General features: G+C 41.1%; 1 protein-coding gene across 2 annotated transcripts in view; it reads left to right on the top strand.

Annotated features, from left to right (window-relative positions):
* Window positions 1–7,884: 7,884 nt before the first annotated feature.
* Window positions 7,885–20,562, top strand: part of adgra2 (adhesion G protein-coupled receptor A2) — a 240,667-nt gene continuing 227,989 nt past the window's right edge. Inside the window, exon 1 of one of the 2 annotated variants that reach the window (XM_078239650.1) lies at window positions 7,885–8,537. In XM_078239650.1, coding sequence (XP_078095776.1) covers window positions 8,329–8,537 — 209 coding nt within the window. In that variant the 5' untranslated portion in view covers window positions 7,885–8,328. The remainder of the gene's footprint in view (window positions 8,538–20,562) is intronic. The other variant, XM_078239651.1, reaches the window with a different exon arrangement.

Raw genomic sequence — 20,562 nt, 5'->3', positions numbered from 1 at the left:
CCATTACTTAGCCGGTAAACGGTTCACCCTGCTCACGGACCAACGATCCGTCGCCTTCATGTTCAACAATACACAGCGGGGCAAGATCAAAAATGACAAGATATTGAGGTGGAGAATCGAACTCTCCACCTACAATTATGATATCTTGTACCGACCCGGGAAGCTCAATGAGCCCCCAGATGCCCTGTCCCGTGGAGCATGTGCCAGCGCGCAGGTGGACCGGTTGCAGGCTCTCCACAATGACCTCTGCCACCCGGGGGTCACCAGGCTTTTCCATTTTATTAAAGCCCGCAACCTTCCCTACTCCGTTGAGGAAGTCAGGTCTGTAACTAGACACTGCCAGGTCTGCGCAGAGTGCAAGCCGCACTTCTATCGGCTAGACAGAGCACACCTCATAAAAGCCACCTGCCCTTTTGAACGCCTAAGTGTCGACTTCAAAGGGCCCCTCCCCTCTTCTGACCACAATATCTATTTTCTGAACGTGATAGATGAATATTCATGTTTCCCCTTTGCCATTCCCTGCCCGGATATGACCTCGGCCACGGTCGTCAGGGCCCTGCATGGTCTCTTCACTCTGTTTGGTTACCCCAGCTACATCCACAGCGACCGGGGATCCTCCTTCATGAGTGATGAGCTGCGTCAGTATCTACTCTCCAAAGGCCTAGCCTCGAGTAGGACCACCAGCTACAACCCCCGGGGAAACGGACAGGTGGAAAGAGAGAACGCAACAGTCTGGAAAGCCGTTCTACTAGCTCTGCGGTCTAAGGGTCTTCCAGTCACCCGCTGGCAAGAGGTCCTCCCTGATGCACTACACTCGATTCGGTCCCTCCTGTGTACAGCAACCAATGCCACTCCCCACGAACGAATGTTCGCGTTCCCCAGGGAGTTGTCCTCGGGGACATCCCTACCGTCGTGGCTGGTGTACCCCGGCCCTGTTCTGCTCCGGAGGCATGTTCGGACCCGGAAGTCAGATCCCCTGGTCGATAGGGTCCAGCTCCTCCACGCCAACCCCCAATATGCCTACGTGGCATCTCCCGATGGGCGAGAGGACACAGTCTCGATTCGAGACCCGGCACCCGCGGGTGCCCCGGAGTCCACTACGCCCCTCAACCCCACAGCCCCAAACTCTTTTGGTCTCCAAACAGCGCCAGGGTCACTGCTCACTGCTCTCACCCCTGTGTCCAGCTCGCCTGAGCCCCGGGAACCGTCACCACGCACCCGGCAGTTGGACGAGGCTGTGGATGGGTCCGATAGTCGGGTTTTGGCGCCGGAGTCGACACCGCAATCTCCGCAACTGACTTCGCGGCCATCGGAACCGACATCGCAACCTACACTACGGCGGCCTCAGCGGCGGATCAAGCCACCGAATTAATCTGTGACTCTGTATATATAGTTCCACCCATCTCACTCCCGCTAGACTCTTTTTTTAAACGGGGGGGGTGGTAAACCACTGTTATGTTCTGATGACTGGACACACCCCTACCGGTGCTGCCTGAGGCTCCTCCCCTGTTCACTGGGGTATAAAGGCTCCTCCCCTTCGCCTCATTCTGGTCCAGTCCCTCGGTTAGAGTTTACTGTAGAGTTAGTTCCCTTTTATAGTTAATAAAAGCCTATTATTCCAGATTCCGTCTCTGGGTATTGATAGTGCATCAGGGGGCTGCTGGGGGGAGCTGTGGGGCTGCTGGGAGGGAGGGGGCTGCTGGGAGGGGGGGCTACTGGTGGCGGGGGGCGGGGGGGGAGCTGCTGGGGTGGGCAGTATTTAAAGCTGCTGTGATGTTGCTACATCCTTTCGGCTGGCTGTCAGTAACTTGGCCATTTGATGTTGATTCTGGGGATGTGGGTGTCACACCATGGTCAGGTTTGAATACCCAGGCTGAGTTATTCTGAGAAGCAGGTCATAGAAGATCATAGAATCCCTACAGACGGAGGCCATTCAGCCCATTGAATCTGCACCGACCACAATCCCACCCAGCCCCTATCCCCGTAACCCCACGTGTTTACCCTGCTCAACACCAATACACCAAGGGGCAATTTATCACGGCCAATCCACCGAATCAACACGTCTTTCAGAGTGTGGGAGGAAACCGGAGCAGCCGGAGGAAACCCACACAGACACGGGGAGAATGTGCAGACTCTGCACAGACAGTGACCCGAGCCGGGAATCGAACCCGGATCCCTGGCGCTGTGAGGCAGCAGTGCTAACCACTGTGCCACCGTGCCGCCCCGGGTCCCTGGCGCTGTGAGGCAGCAGTGCTAACCATTAGTGATTGGGCCTGATTCCTTAACCATTGATTGTGAGTTTCAAACAAGCTTTGGGCTCACTGGGTGAGTTTAGGGGGCAGGTAACTGCCAGCCACATTGGTATGGGACTGGAGTCACATACAGACCAGCGCAGGATGGGCTCACGGGGTGAGTTTCGGGGCTAGTTAACAGCCAGCCACATTGGTATGGGACTGGAGTTAATATAGACCAGCGCAGGACGGCAGAATTCCTTCACTGAAAAACAAGAATCAACCAATCGGGGTTTTAATACAACTCAACAGCCCACTGGTTACTTTTACTGATGCTGGATTTTTATTTACTGATTTTTAAAAAGATAAATTGAAGTACTCATGCTGCCAAAGTGGGTTTGGAACTGATGCTGGACCAGGTCCCAGGATTCTCTGTCCTGTAGTGTTCCTATTACACTGCATTATTGTGTGTAACAGAATCAATCCAATTGTCCCACAGTGAAACACTAACCACTCAAACTGATTCTGATCTGCAGCCGGTGGGGAATTCTGCAAAACTGAGATCTCTCTATCAGAGCATGTCAAATGTTTTAAAAATTTGCAGGATGTGGCCATTGCTGGCGAGGTTGACATTCACTGCCCATCCCTAAATGCCCAAAGAAGGTGGTGGCGAGTTGCCTTCTTGAACCACTGCAGTCTCTGTGGTGTAGGTACATGATGTGGAGATGCCGGCGTTGGACTGGGGTGAACACAGTAAGAAGTCTCACAACACCAGGTTAAAGTCCAAAAGGTTTATTTGGTAGCAAATACCATAAGCTTTCGGAGCACTGCTCCTTCGTCAGATGGAGTGGAAAAGTGCTCTCAAACAGTGCAAACAGACAAAATCAAGTTGCAGAATACTGATTAGAATGCGAATCCTACAGCCAGCCAGGTCTTAAAGGTACAGACAATGTGGGTGGAGGGAACATTAAACACAGGTTAAAGAAATGTGTATTGTCTCCAGACAGAACAGCTAGTGAGATTCTACAAGCCCAGGAGGCAAGCTGTGGGGGTTACTGATAATGTGACATAAATCCAACATCCCGGTTTAGGCCGTCCTCATGTGTGCGGAACTTGGCTATCAGTTTCTGCTCAGCGACTCTGCGCTGTCGTCTGTCGTGAAGGCCGCCTTGGAGAATGCTTACCTGAAGATCCAAGGCTGAATGCCCGTGACTGCTGAAGTGCTCCCCCACAGGAAGAGAACAGTCTTGCCTGGTGATTGTCGAGCGGTGTTCATTCATCCGTTGTCGTAGCGTCTGCATGGTTTCCCCAATGTACCATGCCTCGGGACATCCTTTCCTGCAGCGCATCAGGTAGACAATGTTGGCCGAGTTGCAAGAGTAGGTACCGTGTACCTGGTAGATGGTGTTCTCACGTGAGATGATGGCATCCGTGTCGATGATCCGGCACGTCTTGCAGAGGTTGCTGTGGCAGGGTTGTGTGGTGTCGTGGTCACTGTTCTCCTGAAGGCTGGGTAGTTTGCTGCGGACAATGGTCTGTTTGAGGTTGCGTGGTTGTTTGAAGGCAAGAAGTGGGGGTGTGGGGATGGCCTTGGTGAGATGTTCGTCTTCATCAATGACATGTTGAAGGCTCCGGAGGAGATGTCGTAGCTTCTCCGCTCCGGGGAAGTACTGGACGACGAAGGGTACTCTGTCCACCGTGTCCCGTGTTTGTCTGACTGTAGGATTCGCATTCTAATCAGTATTCTGCAACTTGATTTTGTCTGTTTGCACTGTTTGAGAGCACATTTCCACTCCATCTGACGAAGGAGCAGTGCTCCGAAAGCTTATGGTATTTGCTACCAAATAAACCTGTTGGACTTTAACCTGGTGTTGTGAGACTTCTTACCGTGTAGGTACATCACAGGAAGAGTTTTAACACCAGGATAAAGTCCAACAGGTTTATTTGGTAGCAAATGGCATTAGCTTTCGGAGCACTGCTCCTTCGTCAGATGGAGTGGAAATCTGCTCTCAAACAGGGCACAGAGACACAAAATCAAGTTACAGAATACTGATTAGAATGCGAATCTCTACAGCCAACCAGGTCCACTCCATCTCAAACACCACAGAGACATCTGTGTGGAGTTTGCACATTCTTCTCGTGTCTGCGTGGGTTTCCTCCGGGTGCTCCGGTTTCCTCCCACAGTCCAAAGATGCGCAGGTTAGGTTGATTGGCCATGCTAAAATTGCGCTTAGTGTCCTGAGATGTGTAGGTTAGAGGGATTAGTGGGTAAATATATGGGGGTAGGGCCTGGGTGGGATTGTGGTCGGTGCAGACCTGATGGGCCAAATGGCCTCTTTCTGTACTGTAGGGATTCTATGATTCTATGAATCTATCTGACGAAGGAGCAGTGCTCCGAAAGCTAATGGCATTTGCTACCAAATAAACCTGTTGGACTTTAACCTGGTGTTGTTAAAACTCTCACTGTGTTTACCCCAGTCCAACGCCGGCATCTCCACATCGTAGGTACATCCACAGTGATGTTCGGGAACAGTTCCAGGATTTTGACCCTGCGACAGTGAAGGAACAGCCGATATATTTCCAAGTCAGGATGGTGAGTGACTTGGAGGGGAACCTCCAGGTGGTGGTGGTGTCCCCATGTATCTGCTGCCCTTCTAGGTGGTAAAGTTCATGGGTTTGGAAGGTGTTGAAGGAGTCTTGGTGAGTTCTTGCAGTGATTCTTGTAGATGGTACACACTGCTGCTACTGTGCAGTGGAGGGACAGAATGTTTGTGAATAGCAGGGCTGCTTTGTCCTGGATGGCGTTGAGTGTGGTTGGAGCTGTTGGGGTGACAGTGAATGTAAAGGACAGAAACAGGCCATTCAGCCCACGTGGTCCATCTGGTTTTAATGCTGTACCAAGCCTCCTTCCAACCTCTCTTCATCTCAATCTCCCATTATCTCCTTCTATCCCTTTCCCCCTCATGTGTTTGTGGAAGATTACACAATCATTCCTGCTATTCCATTGGGTCAGATCAGTCAGCTGAACATGTCCTCACTCTGAATCCATGATGCGGAGGGCCCTGACCTCAGTGTAGGCCACCTTGTCACTGATCAGAACACCTCATCTCTTCCTCAGAGAATTCTTCATTCCTTATCCCTCAAACACCAGATAGAATCATAGAGGTTTACAGCATGGAAACAGGCCCTTCGGTCCAACTTGTCCATGGCGCCCTTTTTTTTCAACCACTAAGCTAGTCCCAGTTGCCCACATTTGGCCCATATCCCTCTATACCCATCTTACCCTAAATGGTTTTTAAAAGACAAAATTGTACCCGCCTCTACTGCTATCTCTGGCAGCTCGTTCCAGACACTCACCACCCTCTGTGTGAAAAAATTGCCCCTCTGGACACTTTTATATCTCTCCTTTCACCTTTTGATTTGATTTTGATTTGATTTGATTTATTATTGTCACATGTATTAGTATACAGTGAAAAGTATTGTTTCTTGCGCGCTATACAGACAAAGCATACTGTTCATAGAGAAGGAAAGGAGAGAGTGCAGAATGTAGTGTTACAGTCATAGCTAGGGTGTAGAGGAAGATCAACTTAATGCAAGATAGGTCCATTCAAAAGTCTGACAGCAGCAGGGAAGAAGCTGTTCTTGAGTCGGTTGGTACGTGACCTCAGACTTTTGTATCTTTTTCCCGAAGGAAGAAGGTGGAAGAGAGAATGTCCGGGGTGCGTGGGGTCCTTAATTATGCTGGCTGCTTTGCCGAGGCAGAGGGAAGTGTAGACAGAGTCAATGGATGGGAGGCTGGTTTGTGAGATGGATTGGGCTACATTCACGACCTTTAACCTGTGCCCTCTAGTTTTAGACTCCCCTACCTTTGGGAAAAGATATTGACTATCTAGTTGATCTGTGCCCTTCATTATTTTATAGACCTCTATAAGATTACCCTTCCGCCTTCTACGCTCCAGAGAAAAAAGTCCCAGTCTATCCAGCCTCTCCTTATAACTCAAACAGCAAAGCCTGAAAAGGCCGCTTTGAACCACTGATTGAGTTCATGCCTGGTCTGTGATTGGATGCCATTTCCCCAGCTTCCCAGATTTTAAAATAAAGAACTCATCTGGCAGCAGATGCCATGTTTGTGTTACCCTCTCCGTGTAGAGGCGCCACCTCATTTCACTGCTGAAAGAATAATTTTAGACAATGTCCCCTCCGCCAAGACTCCCCAATCAGTAGGAAGTTTCTTCCTGAATCATAGAATCTCGACAGCGCAGAAGGAGGTCATTCGGCCCATCGAGTCTGCGTCGACCATCTTATCCAGGCCCAGGGCGGCACGGTAGCACAGTGGTTAGCACTGCTGCTTCACAGCTCCAGGGACCTGGATTCGATTCCCGGCTTGGGTCACTGTCTGTGTGGAGTTTGCACATTCTCCTCGTGTCTGCATGGGTTTCCTCCGGGTGCTCCGGTTTCCTCCCACAGTCCAAAGATGTGCGGGTTAGGTTGATTGGCCAGGTTAAAAATTGTCCCTTTGAGTCCTGAGATACGTAGGTTAGAGGGATTAGCGGGTAAATATGTAGGGGTAGGGCCTGGGTGGGATTGTGGTTGGTGCAGACTCGATGGGCCGAATGGCCTCCTTCTGCACTGTAGGGTTTCTATGGTTTCTATGGTTCTATCCCTTTAGTCCCACATATTTACCCCCGAATCTAACTACCCGTCCTGGGATACTTAGGGTCAACCCACCTAACCTGCACATCTTTGGAGTAAGTAGTCTCACAATACCAGGTTAAAGTCCAACAGGTTTATTTTGGCATCATGATGAAGGAGTGGCGCTCCAAAAGCTCGTGCTACCAAATAAACCTGTTGGACTTCAACCTGGTGTTGTGAGACTACTTTCTGTGCTTACCCCAGTCCAATGCCGGCAACTCCACATCATCTTTGGACTGTGGGTAGAAACCGGAGCACCCGGAGGGAACCCACGCAGACACGGGGAGAATGTGCAGACTCCACACAGACAGTGACCCAAGCCAGGAATCAAACCTGGGTCCCTGGCGCTGTAAAGCAGCAGTGCTAACCACTGTGCTACCGTGCCGCTCATTATCTGTACTCTATCCTGAGTTTATGTTTATGTAATCTCTCCTTGGAATTTAACCCCAGTCTTGCCTTGGAAAGTAGTGTTTCTAATGGCATTGAGTTCGGGTTCCCTTCCACTCCAGATTTGACATGCTCATTGCCCAAAATAAAGTAAAATAAAGTTTATTTATTAGTCACAAGTAAGGCTTACATTAACACTGCAATGAAATTACTGTGAAAATCCCCTAGTCGCCACATTTTGGCACCTGTTCGGGTCAATGCACCCTAACCTGCACGTCTTTCAGACTGTGGGAGGAAACCGGAGCACCCGGAGAAAACCCACGCAGACACGGGGAGAATGTGCGAACTCCACACAGACAGTGACCCAAGTCGGGAATCGAACCCGGGTCCCTGGCGCTGTGAAGCAGCACTGTGCCACCCCAGGAAAGAGAATAAAGTTTTCACTTCGCCTGGGGTCTCACAGGGAGGCTTGCTGTGAGCAGTCCGGTTTGGAAGGAGCTGTCTTTAGGACCCAGAGGGAGTCTGCTGCCTCTCTCTCTCAGTGTGTGTGTGATGTGGGACTGACAGGGGAACTCAGAGCAGGCAGGCTGCTGCTCAGTACAACAGGAGTTGCTGGATTGTTGGAGTCTCTGCAGCCCGGGCTACAAGGACTGTTTGAAAAGATTGACCACAGCTTCGAGACTGGAGAGTGTTTAAGGAAAGAAAGATACATGTCAATTGCAGAGAAAGGCATGTGGGAAAAAGCTCCAAGCGAGAATGTGAAAGGAATGGGAGCGGATTTGAGCTGTCTGCCTCAGGATGTGGAGTAACGGAACAGAGATTCCCTTAATTCAAGGAAAGGCAGCTGGAGGCAAACATCTGAGCGAAGAGGGAGGCAGCAGGAATATGTTGCAATTGCCTTCCCCGCTCCCAGAAACTTTTTGAGAGAGAGAGAAAGTTTTGCAAACTTTTCTGCTGTTGCTGCTTGCTCGCGGGGAAGTTTGGAGGATGTGCAGATTATTGCTGTGAAGATCTCACCATGTTCCTGCGGCTTGGGCTCGGATTGTGGCTGTCTCTGGTCTGTCACACACACTGCTGCTCGGAGCTGCTCACTAACAGTTGTGTCTGCATTGAGGAGAGGTCTAAGGGACCCACTTACCCTCAGGTGCGGAGAAGGGTGGTCTGCAGCAAACAGGAGCTGGTGGACATCCCGCAGCCCAGCCTTCTGCCCAACAGGACTGTACATCTGTGAGTCACTCCGCTTGTCTCTGTGTGTATCTGTCTGTGTGTTTTATTCAAGAGAATATTACTGAGTTGCTCCAAGGAGAGGGAGGGATGGGTGGGGGGGCTGGTCGGTTTCCACTCTCTTCCTGTCTCGCCGCCGGCTCCCAGTTAACGGGACTGCAAGCATCAAATAAAACTGCAAACGAACCAATCAAATCAGCAAGAATTAAATCAGAAAATAATTACATGTCTGACAGAAGCAAAAAAAATCCATTCTCTGCAAGATTAAATAATGGACACAGCAATCCAGAACATAGATACATTTATAACAAAATATATAGCAAGGAATAACACAGCAAAAACTACTAATATATCAAAAAACACACATCCAAACTCAATAACAAACATGGAAAATAGGAGCAGGAGGAGGTTATTCAGCTCTTTGAGTCTCCTGCGTTCAATATGATCATCTATCTCAAAAACAATACTACATCCTGACAATATTACATCCTGACAATACTACATTCTGACAATACCACATTCTGACAATATTACATCCTGACAATACCACATCCTGACAATACCACATCCTGACAATACCACATCCTGACAATACCACATCCTGACAATACTACATCCTGACAATACTACATCCTGACAATACTACATCCTGACAATACCACATTCTGACAATATTACATCCTGACAATACTACATCCTGACAATACTACATCCTGACAATACTACATTCTGACAATACTACATCCTGACAATACTACATCCTGACAATACCACATTCTGACAATACTACATCCTGACAATACTACATTCTGACAATACTACATTCTGACAATACTACATCCTGACAATACCACATTCTGACAATACTACATCCTGACAATACTACATTCTGACAATACTACATCCTGACAATACTACATCCTGACAATACTACATCCTGACAATACCACATTCTGACAATACTACATCCTGACAATACTACATTCTGACAATACTACATCCTGACAATACTACATCCTGACAATACCACATTCTGACAATACTACATCCTGACAATACTACATTCTGACAATACTACATTCTGACAATACTACATCCTGACAATACCACATTCTGACAATACTACATCCTGACAATACTACATTCTGACAATACTACATCCTGACAATACTACATTCTGACAATACTACATCCTGACAATACTACATTCTGACAATACTACATCCTGACAATACTACATCCTGACAATACTACATCCTGACAATACTACATTCTGACAATACTACATTCTGACAATACGACATCCTGGCAATACCACATTCTGACAATATTACATTCTGACAATACTACATCCTGACAATACTACATCCTGAAAATACCACATCCTGACAATACCACATTCTGACAATACTACATCCTGACAATACCACATTCTGACAATATTACATTCTGACAATACTACATTCTGACAATATTACTTTCTGACAATACTACATTCTGACAATATTACTTTCTGACAATACTACATCCTGAAAATACCACATCCTGACAATACCACATTCTGACAATACTACATCCCGACAATACTACATCCTGACAATACCACATTCTGACAATATTACATTCTGACAATACTACATTCTGACAATATTACTTTCTGACAATACTACATCCTGACAATACCACATTCTGACAATACTACATCCTGACAATACCACATTCTGACAATACTACATTCTGACAATACTACATCCTGACAATATTACATTCTGACAATACTACATTCTGACAATACTACATTCTGACAATATTACATTCTGACAATACTACATTCTGACAATACTACATTCTGACAATACCACATTCTGACAATACTACATTCTGACAATATTACATTCTGACAATACCACATTCTGACAATATTACATTCTGACAATACTACATTCTGACAATATTACTTTCTGACAATACTACATTCTGACAATATTACATTCTGACAATACTACATTCTGACAATACCACATTCTGACAATACTACATCCTGACAATACTACATTCTGACAATACTACATTCTGACAATACTACATTCTGACAATATTACATTCTGACAATACTACATCCTGACAATACTACATTCTGACAATACCACATTCTGACAATACTACATTCTGACAATACCACATCCTGACAATACTACATTCTGACAATACTACATCCTGACAATACTACATCCTGACAATACTACATTCTGACAATACCACATTCTGACAATACTACATCCTGACAATACTACATTCTGACAATACTACATTCTGACAATACTACATTCTGACAATATTACATTCTGACAATACTACATTCTGACAATACTACATCCTGACAATACTACATCCTGACAATACTACATTCTGACAATACCACATTCTGACAATACTACATCCTGACAATACTACATTCTGACAATACCACATTCTGACAATACTACATTCTGACAATATTACATTCTGACAATACTACATCCTGACAATACTACATTCTGACAATACTACATCCTGACAATACTACATTCTGACAATACTACATTCTGACAATACTACATTCTGACAATACTACATTCTGACAATACTACATCCTGACAATACTACATCCTGACAATACTACATTCTGACAATACTACATCCTGACAATACTACATCCTGACAATGCCACATTCTGACAATACTACATCCTGACAATACTACATTCTGACAATACTACATTCTGACAATACCACATTCTGACAATACTACATCCTGACAATACTACATTCTGACAATACTACATCCTGACAATACTACATCCTGACAATACTACATCCTGACAATACTACATTCTGACAATACCACATTCTGACAATACTACATTCTGACAATACTACATTCTGACAATACCACATTCTGACAATACTACATTCTGACAATACTACATTCTGACAATACTACATTCTGACAATATTACATTCTGACAATACCACATTCTGACAATACGACATCCTGACAATACTACATCCTGACAATACTACATTCTGACAATACTACATTCTGACAATACCACATTCTGACAATACTACATTCTGACAATACTACATTCTGACAATACCACATTCTGACAATACTACATTCTGACAATACCACATTCTGACAATACTACATTCTGACAATACTACATTCTGACAATATTACATTCTGACAATACCACATTCTGACAATACTACATTCTGACAATACCACATTCTGACAATACTACATTCTGACAATACTACATTCTGACAATATTACATTCTGACAATACCACATTCTGACAATACCACATTCTGACAATACTACATCCTGACAATACTACATTCTGACAATACTACATTCTGACAATACCACATTCTGACAATACTACATCCTGACAATACTACATTCTGACAATACTACATTCTGACAATACTACATTCTGACAATACTACATTCTGACAATACTACATTCTGACAATACCACATCCTGACAATACTACATCCTGACAATACTACATTCTGACAATACTACATTCTGACAATACTACATCCTGACAATACTACATTCTGACAATACTACATTCTGACAATATTACATTCTGACAATACTACATCCTGACAATACTACATCCTGACAATATTACATCCTGACAATACTACATTCTGACAATACTACATTCTGACAATATTACATTCTGACAATACTACATCCTGACAATACTACATCCTGACAATACCACATTCTGACAATACTACATCCTGACAATACTACATTCTGACAATACTACATTCTGACAATACTACATCCTGACAATACTACATCCTGACAATACTACATTCTGACAATACTACATTCTGACAATATTACATTCTGACAATACTACATCCTGACAATACTACATCCTGACAATACTACATTCTGACAATACTACATTCTGACAATACTACATTCTGACAATACTACATTCTGACAATACTACATCCTGACAATACTACATCCTGACAATATTACTTTCTGACAATACTACATTCTGACAATATTACATTCTGACAATACTACATTCTGACAATACCACATTCTGACAATACTACATCCTGACAATACTACATCCTGACAATACTACATCCTGACAATACTACATTCTGACAATACTACATTCTGACAATACTACATCCTGACAATACTACATTCTGACAATACCACATTCTGACAATACTACATCCTGACAATACTACATCCTGACAATACTACATCCTGACAATACTACATCCTGACAATACTACATTCTGACAATACTACATTCTGACAATACTACATCCTGACAATACTACATCCTGACAATACTACATCCTGACAATACTACATTCTGACAATACTACATTCTGACAATACTACATTCTGACAATATTACATTCTGACAATACCACATTCTGACAATACGACATCCTGACAATACTACATTCTGACAATACTACATCCTGACAATACTACATTCTGACAATACTACATCCTGACAATACCACATTCTGACAATACGACATCCTGACAATACTACATTCTGACAATACTACATCCTGACAATACCACATTCTGACAATACGACATCCTGACAATACTACATTCTGACAATACTACATTCTGACAATACTACATTCTGACAATATTACATTCTGACAATACTACATTCTGACAATACCACATCCTGACAATACTACATCCTGACAATACTACATTCTGACAATACCACATCCTGACAATACCACATTCTGACAATACCACATTCTGACAATACTACATTCTGACAATACTCCATCCTGACAATATTACATTCTGACAATACTACATCCTGACAATACTACATTCTGAAAATAGTACATCCTGACAATACTCCATCCTGACAATATTACATCCTGACAATACTACATTCTGACAATACTACATTCTGACAATACTACATCCTGACAATACTCTATCCTGACAATACTACATTCTGACAATACTACATTCTGACAATACTACATTCTGACAATACTCCATCCTGACAATATTACATCCTGACAATACTACATTCTGACAATACTACATTCTGTCAATACTACATCCTGACAATATTACATTCTGACAATACTACATTCTGACAATACTACATTCTGACAATATTACATTCTGACAATACTACATTCTGACAATACTACATTCTGACAATACCACATTCTGACAATACTACATTCTGACAATATTACATTCTGACAATACCACATTCTGACAATATTACATTCTGACAATACTACATTCTGACAATATTACTTTCTGACAATACTACATTCTGACAATATTACATTCTGACAATACTACATTCTGACAATACCACATTCTGACAATACTACATCCTGACAATACTACATTCTGACAATACTACATTCTGACAATACTACATTCTGACAATATTACATTCTGACAATACTACATCCTGACAATACTACATTCTGACAATACCACATTCTGACAATACTACATTCTGACAATACCACATCCTGACAATACTACATTCTGACAATACTACATCCTGACAATACTACATCCTGACAATACTACATTCTGACAATACCACATTCTGACAATACTACATCCTGACAATACTACATTCTGACAATACTACATTCTGACAATACTACATTCTGACAATATTACATTCTGACAATACTACATTCTGACAATACTACATCCTGACAATACTACATCCTGACAATACTACATTCTGACAATACCACATTCTGACAATACTACATCCTGACAATACTACATTCTGACAATACCACATTCTGACAATACTACATTCTGACAATATTACATTCTGACAATACTACATCCTGACAATACTACATTCTGACAATACTACATCCTGACAATACTACATTCTGACAATACTACATTCTGACAATACTACATTCTGACAATACTACATTCTGACAATACTACATTCTGACAATACTACATCCTGACAATACTACATCCTGACAATACTACATTCTGACAATACTACATCCTGACAATACTACATCCTGACAATGCCACATTCTGACAATACTACATCCTGACAATACTACATTCTGACAATACTACATTCTGACAATACCACATTCTGACAATACTACATCCTGACAATACTACATTCTGACAATACTACATCCTGACAATACTACATCCTGACAATACTACATCCTGACAATACTACATTCTGACAATACCACATTCTGACAATACTACATTCTGACAATACTACATTCTGACAATACCACATTCTGACAATACTACATTCTGACAATACTACATTCTGACAATACTACATTCTGACAATATTACATTCTGACAATACCACATTCTGACAATACGACATCCTGACAATACTACATCCTGACAATACTACATTCTGACAATACTACATTCTGACAATACCACATTCTGACAATACTACATTCTGACAATACTACATTCTGACAATACCACATTCTGACAATACTACATTCTGACAATACCACATTCTGACAATACTACATTCTGACAATACTACATTCTGACAATATTACATTCTGACAATACCACATTCTGACAATACTACATTCTGACAATACCACATTCTGACAATACTACATTCTGACAATACTACATTCTGACAATATTACATTCTGACAATACCACATTCTGACAATACCACATTCTGACAATACTACATCCTGACAATACTACATTCTGACAATACTACATTCTGACAATACCACATTCTGACAATACTACATCCTGACAATACTACATTCTGACAATACTACATTCTGACAATACTACATTCTGACAATACTACATTCTGACAATACTACATTCTGACAATACCACATCCTGACAATACTACATCCTGACAATACTACATTCTGACAATACTACATTCTGACAATACTACATCCTGACAATACTACATTCTGACAATACTACATTCTGACAATATTACATTCTGACAATACTACATCCTGACAATACTACATCCTGACAATATTACATCCTGACAATACTACATTCTGACAATACTACATTCTGACAATATTACATTCTGACAATACTACATCCTGACAATACTACATCCTGACAATACCACATTCTGACAATACTACATCCTGACAATACTACATTCTGACAATACTACATTCTGACAATACTACATCCTGACAATACTACATCCTGACAATACTACATTCTGACAATACTACATTCTGACAATATTACATTCTGACAATACTACATCCTGACAATACTACATCCTGACAATACTACATTCTGACAATACTACATTCTGACAATACTACATTCTGACAATACTACATTCTGACAATACTACATCCTGACAATACTACATCCTGACAATATTACTTTCTGACAATACTACATTCTGACAATATTACATTCTGACAATACTACATTCTGACAATACCACATTCTGACAATACTACATCCTGACAATACTACATCCTGACAATACTACATCCTGACAATACTACATTCTGACAATACTACATTCTGACAATACTACATCCTGACAATACTACATTCTGACAATACCACATTCTGACAATACTACATCCTGACAATACTACATCCTGACAATACTACATCCTGACAATACTACATCCTGACAATACTACATTCTGACAATACTACATTCTGACAATACTACATCCTGACAATACTACATCCTGACAATACTACATCCTGACAATACTACATTCTGACAATACTACATTCTGACAATACTACATTCTGACAATATTACATTCTGACAATACCACATTCTGACAATACGACATCCTGACAATACTACATTCTGACAATACTACATCCTGACAATACTACATTCTGACAATACTACATCCTGACAATACCACATTCTGACAATACGACATCCTGACAATACTACATTCTGACAATACTACATCCTGACAATACCACATTCTGACAATACGACATCCTGACAATACTACATTCTGACAATACTACATTCTGACAATACTACATTCTGACAATATTACATTCTGACAATACTACATTCTGACAATACCACATCCTGACAATACTACATCCTGACAATACTACATTCTGACAATACCACATCCTGACAATACCACATTCTGACAATACCACATTCTGACAATACTACATTCTGACAATACTCCATCCTGACAATATTACATTCTGACAATACTACATCCTGACAATACTACATTCTGAAAATAGTACATCCTGACAATACTCCATCCTGACAATATTACATCCTGACAATACTACATTCTGACAATACTACATTCTGACAATACTACATCCTGACAATACTCTATCCTGACAATACTACATTCTGACAATACTACATTCTGACAATACTACATTCTGACAATACTCCATCCTGACAATATTACATCCTGACAATACTACATTCTGACAATACTACATTCTGTCAATACTACATCCTGACAATACTCTATCCTGACAATACTACATTCTGACAATACTACATTCTGACAATATTACATTCTGACAATACTACATCCGGACAGTACCACATTCTGACAATACTACATTCTGACAATACTACATCCTGACAATACTACATTCTGACAATACTACATCCTGACAATACTACGTCCTGACAATACTACATCCTGACAATACTACATTCTGACAATACCACATTCTAACAATACTACATTCTGACAATGCCACATTCTGACAATACTACATTCTGACAATACCACATTCTGACAATATTACATTCTGACAATACTACATCCTGACAATATTACATTCTGACAATACTACATCCTGACAATACTACATTCTGACAATACTACATCCTGACAATACTACATTCTGACAATACTACATTCTGACAATACTACATTCTGACAATACTACATCCTGACAATACTACATTCTGACAATACTAAATTCTGACAATACTACATCCTGACAATACCACATTCTGACAATACTACATTCTGACAATACTACATCCTGACAATACTACATTCTGACAATACTACATTCTGACAATACTACATTCTGACAATACTACATCCTGACAATACTACATTCTGACAATATTACATTCTGACAATACTACATCCTGACAATACCACATTCTGACAATACTACATTCTGACAATACTACATTCTGACAATACCACATTCTGACAATACTACATTCTGACAATACTACATCCTGACAATACCACATTCTGACAATACTACATTCTGACAATACTACATTCTGACAATACTACATTCTGACAATACTACATTCTGACAATACTACATTCTGACAATACTACGTCCTGACAATACTACATTCTGACAATATTACATTCTGACAATACTACATCCTGACAATACTACATTCTGACAATACTACATTCTGACAATACTACATTCTGACAATACTACATCCTGACAATACTACATTCTGACAATATTACATTCTGACAATACTACATCCTGACAATACTACATTCTGACAATACCACATTCTGACAATACTACATTCTGACAATACTACATTCTGACAATACCACATTCTGACAATACCACATTCTGACAATACTACATTCTGACAATACTACATTCTGACAATACTACATTCTGACAATACTACATCCTGACAATACTACATTCTGACAATACTACATTCTGACAATACTACATTCTGACAATACTACATTCTGACAATACTACATTCTGACAATACCACATTCTGACAATACTACATTCTGACAATACCACATTCTGACAATACTACATTCTGACAATACTACATTCTGACAATACCACATTCTGACAATACCACATTCTGACAATACTACATTCTGACAATACTACATTCTGACAATACTACATCCTGACAATACTACATCCTGACAATACTACATTCTGACAATACTACATTCTGACAATACTACATTCTGACAATACTACATTCTGACAATACTACATTCTGACAATACCACATTCTGACAATACTACATTCTGACAATACCACATTCTGACAATACCACATTCTGACAATACTACATTCTGACAATACTACATCCTGACAATACCACATTCTGACAATGCTACATCCTGACAATACTACATCCTGACAATACTACATTCTGACAATACTACATTCTGACAATACTACATCCTGACAATACCACATTCTGACAATACCACATCCTGACAATACTACATCCTGACAATACTACATCCTGACAATACTACATCCTGACAATACTACATCCTGACAATACTACATTCTGACAATACTACATCCTGACAATACCACATTCTGACAATACCACATCCTGACAATACTACATCCTGACAATACTACATTCTGACAATACTACATCCTGACAATACTACATCCTGACAATACTACATTCTGACAATACTACATTCTGACAATACCACATTCTGACAATACCACATCCTGACAATACTACATCCTGACAATACTACATTCTGACAATACTACATTCTGACAATACTACATTCTGACAATACTACATTCTGACAATACTACATTCTGACAATACTACATCCTGACAATACCACATTCTGACAATACTACATTCTGACAATACTACATCCTGACAATACCACATTCTGACAATACTACATTCTGACAATACTACATCCTGACAATACCACATTCTGACAATACTACATTCTGACAATACCACATTCTGACAATACTACATTCTGACAATACCACATCCTGACAATACCACATTCTGACAATACTACATCCTGACAATACTACATTCTGACAATACTACATTCTGACAATACTACATTCTGACAATACTACATCCTGACAATACCACATTCTGACAATACTACATCCTGACAATACTACATCCTGACAATACCACATTCTGACAATACTACATTCTGACAATACCACATTCTGACAATACTACATTCTGACAATACTACATCCTGACAATACCACATTCTGACAATACTACATCCTGACAATACTACATTCTGACAATACTACATTCTGACAATACCACATTCTGACAATACCACATTCTGACAATACTACATTCTGACAATACTACATTCTGACAATACTACATTCTGACAATACTACATTCTGACAATACCACATTCTGACAATACTACATTCTGACAATACTACATTCTGACAATACCACATTCTGACAATACTACATCCTGACAATACCACATTCTGACAATACCACATTCTGACAATATTACATTCTGACAATACTACATCCTGACAATACTACATTCTGACAATACTACATTCTGACAATACTACATTCTGACAATACCACATTCTGACAATATTACATTCTGACAATACTACATCCTGACAATACTACATTCTGACAATACTACATTCTGACAATACTACATTCTGACAATACTACATTCTGACAATACCACATTCTGACAATACTACATTCTGACAATACTACATTCTGACAATACTACATTCTGACAATACTACATTCTGACAATACCACATTCTGACAATACTACATTCTGACAATACTACATTCTGACAATACTACATTCTGACAATACTACATCCTGATAATACCACATTCTGACAATATTACATCCTGACAATACTACATTCTGACAATACTACATTCTGACAATACCACATTCTGACAATATTACATCCTGACAATACTACATTCTGACAATACTACATTCTGACAATACCACATTCTGACAATATTACATCCTGACAATACTACATTCTGACAATACTACATTCTGACAATACTACATCCTGACAATACTACATTCTGACAATATTACATCCTGACAATACTACATTCTGACAATACTACATTCTGACAATACTACATTCTGACAATACCACATTCTGACAATACTACATTCTGACAATATTACATTCTG

This window comes from Mustelus asterias, chromosome 22, assembly GCF_964213995.1.
Source record: "Mustelus asterias chromosome 22, sMusAst1.hap1.1, whole genome shotgun sequence".
Taxonomy (NCBI): domain Eukaryota; kingdom Metazoa; phylum Chordata; class Chondrichthyes; order Carcharhiniformes; family Triakidae; genus Mustelus; species Mustelus asterias.
Note: the sequence above shows the minus strand (reverse complement) of the source record. Positions and strands in the feature narration are given on the sequence as shown.